The sequence below is a fragment of the Grammomys surdaster genome, unplaced genomic scaffold (genome assembly GCF_004785775.1).
Source record: "Grammomys surdaster isolate TR1022 unplaced genomic scaffold, NIH_TR_1.0 289220, whole genome shotgun sequence".
Lineage (NCBI taxonomy): Eukaryota > Metazoa > Chordata > Mammalia > Rodentia > Muridae > Grammomys > Grammomys surdaster.
In genome coordinates this window covers 10833-14223 of record NW_021625497.1, presented here as the reverse complement: position 1 = coordinate 14223, position 3391 = coordinate 10833, and the positions used below count along the sequence as shown (strand labels likewise).

Here is a 3391-nt window from a genome sequence, read left to right as displayed (position 1 = left end):
TCTAGGGTTCTTGTGGCTCTTGTTGGGCTTTTAGTGCAGTTGGTTCCCTGGTAGGACAAATGTTCAGGAAAACAGGCAAACTGGTTCCTCTGAGTGAACAGAACCTTGTAGACTGCTCCTGGTCACATGGCAACAAAGGCTGTGATGGTGGCTTGCCAGATCTGGCCTTCCAGTATGTGAAGGACAATGGAGGCTTGGACACCAGTGCGTCCTACCCGTATGAAGCACTGGTAAGTTTGAGCCTATGCTTTTGCACGAGCTTGGGTTTTACAAACAATTGTGCAGATAGTGGACTGTCCTTAAGAACTCATTTTTCCCATGATGTAATCCACCCCATTATCCTATGTGCTGCCATGAATGTCATCCTTTGCATGCTCATCCCATTCCATGGTTTCTGTATAGCTGTTCCTGCTTCTACGTATATGGAATACAGGCAAACTATTCTACAAATAACAATCTTCTCCACTGTGAAATTTCTTATCTACAGGAATACCTACAGGGTGTTATTGAAGGCACATGAGCTAATTTTTATTAGCCACCGAAATCTACCAGCTTGTCAGGTCCGGTGACATTCTATAGACACATACACTTGGAGAGCCTCAGCAGCAAATGCTGAGTCACTTAAGTGGATATGAGCTCTCAGCTAAGTGTAATTCTGAGTGACTCATGTTCCCCAGGAGGTGGATGGCAATAACCTTTCCTTTTTCTCTTTTGCTTTTCAAAGAATAGAACATGCAGGTACAATCCTAAAAACTCTGCTGCTAAAGTCCTGGGCTTTGTGAGCATCCAGTCTAGTGAAGATGCCCTCATGAAGGCTGTGGCCACTGTGGGACCTATCTCAGTTGGAATTGATACTAAGCACCCATCGTTCCAGTTCTATAAGGGGGGTAAGTGCTCTCTTTACAGAAGAGTTATGCTTCCACCACAGTTCATCAATGTGTCAATGTGTATTTACATAATTATTTTATGTAAATATTTTAAGTTATCGGTGTTACACTCAACGGGAGCAATATTTAACTGTGTTGCTTCTACTTGATGTTAAGGACAGTTTTATGAACATGTGCCCACCATTGTTTTTTAAATAAGCAAGAAGAGGTTTTATGTGACCTAATTTTATTGAGTTTTCTGAAGTTGCTGACTCTTTAAGACTTTAAATAAAGATTCCATTTCTGTAGTTCAGTCTCAGAGGTGCTTCTTGACACCCATATTTTGTGTTTCATGTGGTTTCCGTGTACTTTATAAGCAAGTTGGGGTTTCTTACATCCTCCCAAGCAAGTTTTTTCCTGAGACGTATGCTAACCTATGCTTCCATTATGTAACATGAAAGCTCATGTCTCAAGCCTCAATAACACTGAATCAATCTTGTCTGGGCCTTGAATTTAGAAATTATTGAAGATGACCACAGACACTGTGGGGCCACAGGAGCCTCTCATTTGGCTTTAATTTTACTTTCCAGGCATGTACTATGAGCCAGAATGTAGCAGCACTAATCTGGATCATGCTGTCCTGGTGGTTGGCTACGGTGAAGAATCAGATGGCAGGAAGTACTGGCTGGTCAAGAACAGGTATAAATAGTCAAAAGCACACGTGTTTGAAACACTAAGGGGAAGGAAATTTGCAGGCAGTATTTGGGTGCAGGTTTTAGCATTTATCCCACATATTTTGAATACAGAAGTTTTAGGGTGTGGTAACCATAAGACTCTGACATAGTTTGGAGAGGGTTAAGATTGGATTTGAACCACTGCCAAACGTGGTACTGAGCCAAATGTGGGTGGCTTTTCACCGTCCTTGTGTACTTCAACATCTGTCTCTGTGTTTCAAAGGAGAGTTAATGTAATGAAAGTGCTGCATTGTGTTCTTTCCATTAAATGGGACGCATGTTCTTCTTCCAGCTGGGGTGAAGACTGGGGCATGGATGGCTACATAAAGATGGCCAAAGACCGGAACAACAACTGTGGAATTGCTTCCGATGCTTCTTACCCTATCGTGTAACTGCTGGACAACAAGGAGTGGACGGAGGATGGCGTGTACCAAGGAGGGCTTTCCCCTTCGTGGACCGGCCTCAGCTCTGTGGGCAATGGCAGCTGAATCACTGGAGTTCCATGCTATGGTGTGAATTCTGGGACATTTTATTCCAGTTAAAATCAGCTGGCCCTCTATGGCTGTAAGCAGATTGGCGTTCATGAGCTTTGAATTTTAATTTTTTACAAGATGTAAACAAATTCTATAAAAATCTACATCGAAAAGATTGATGTTGCTTGCTTCTGTTTTGGGTATGGTGGCCTCTCTCACTCAAAAGTGCCCTTGAGTGTGAAAGGTGAAGGTGGTATTTTAGGGGAGACTGGGAGATTCTTTTTGTCATTAGGTCCATATTACAATCTTAATCAGATTTTGAGGTACACACCCTCAACTGTGGTCTCAGAACATGTGTAAAACTTTCAGATTTTGTTGTTGTTTGAAAAATGGTGTCTGTGTAACCTTGATTATAACTCACACAGTAGACCAGACTTCTCTCAAACTCAGAGATCGACCTGCCTCTGCTTCCCCATTGCTGGGATAAAAGACGTGTACTACCATGCCTGGCTTTTTTTTAATGTACATTGGTGTTTTACCTGTGTGTACGTTTGTGTGGGGGTCCCAGTCACTCTAGAACTAGGTTTACAAACAGCTCTGAGCTGCCATGTGCATGCTGGGGATTGAACCCCAGTCCTCTGGAAGAACAGCCAGGGCTCTTAACCCCTAAGCCATCTCTCCAGTCCCAGAACTTAAATTTTTAATCCACATATGTTTGCAAGGCTTAAATTATTTGCCATTATGTGTCAAGATGGCACTTTAGGTTGTCGCGTTGAACGGAACCTGGGTTTTAATCCCCCTTTTTGAAGCATCAGTCCTGTGGCCTGCTGTCACCTTGTAAAAGCCATCTCTCTAGATACATACTTCTACAGTCACAGGATGCTGGCACCCTGAAGTGACGCTTTTGTAACCCTACAGGGCCTCGAAACTCAGAAGCAGGGACCAGCGTACTCTTTCACTTGTCTTAACAGTTACCATTGATAATCTCCTGGCATGCATAACTGATATGTGTGAATCCAGTGAGCCAGCTGTCTCAAAACTGCAGAAGCTTATCCCATCCCCAGGCATTTGGTGCTTGCAAAAAGAAGAAGGAGACCATGCAGATTCAAAAACAGGTTTTCTAAGGAATACAGTTACTCCCCCATTGAGCCTTTAATAAACCCTTCTTCCTGTTTCCTATCATTAGCTACAAAAAAAAATGCTTTGAATTACACATTTGTTCTTTCTTGAACTCTGGTCAGTGAGTGACTGTGACATGTGCCCTGATCATCATGTGACTATAAATGTCACCTCTCTGACATCAAATATATCCTGTTCT

At 42.7% G+C, this 3391-nt stretch overlaps 1 protein-coding gene across 1 annotated transcript; it reads left to right on the top strand.

The window, feature by feature from the left end:
* Positions 1-11: 11 nt before the first annotated feature.
* Positions 12-1992, top strand: LOC114616120 (cathepsin L1-like; the record flags this gene model as incomplete). Its single annotated transcript, XM_028761644.1, has 4 exons — positions 12-230; positions 725-887; positions 1457-1565; positions 1893-1992. Coding segments are annotated over 4 exons (591 nt in total), but the record flags the coding sequence as incomplete, so codon positions are not given.
* Between the last annotated feature and the right edge of the window lie 1399 nt (positions 1993-3391).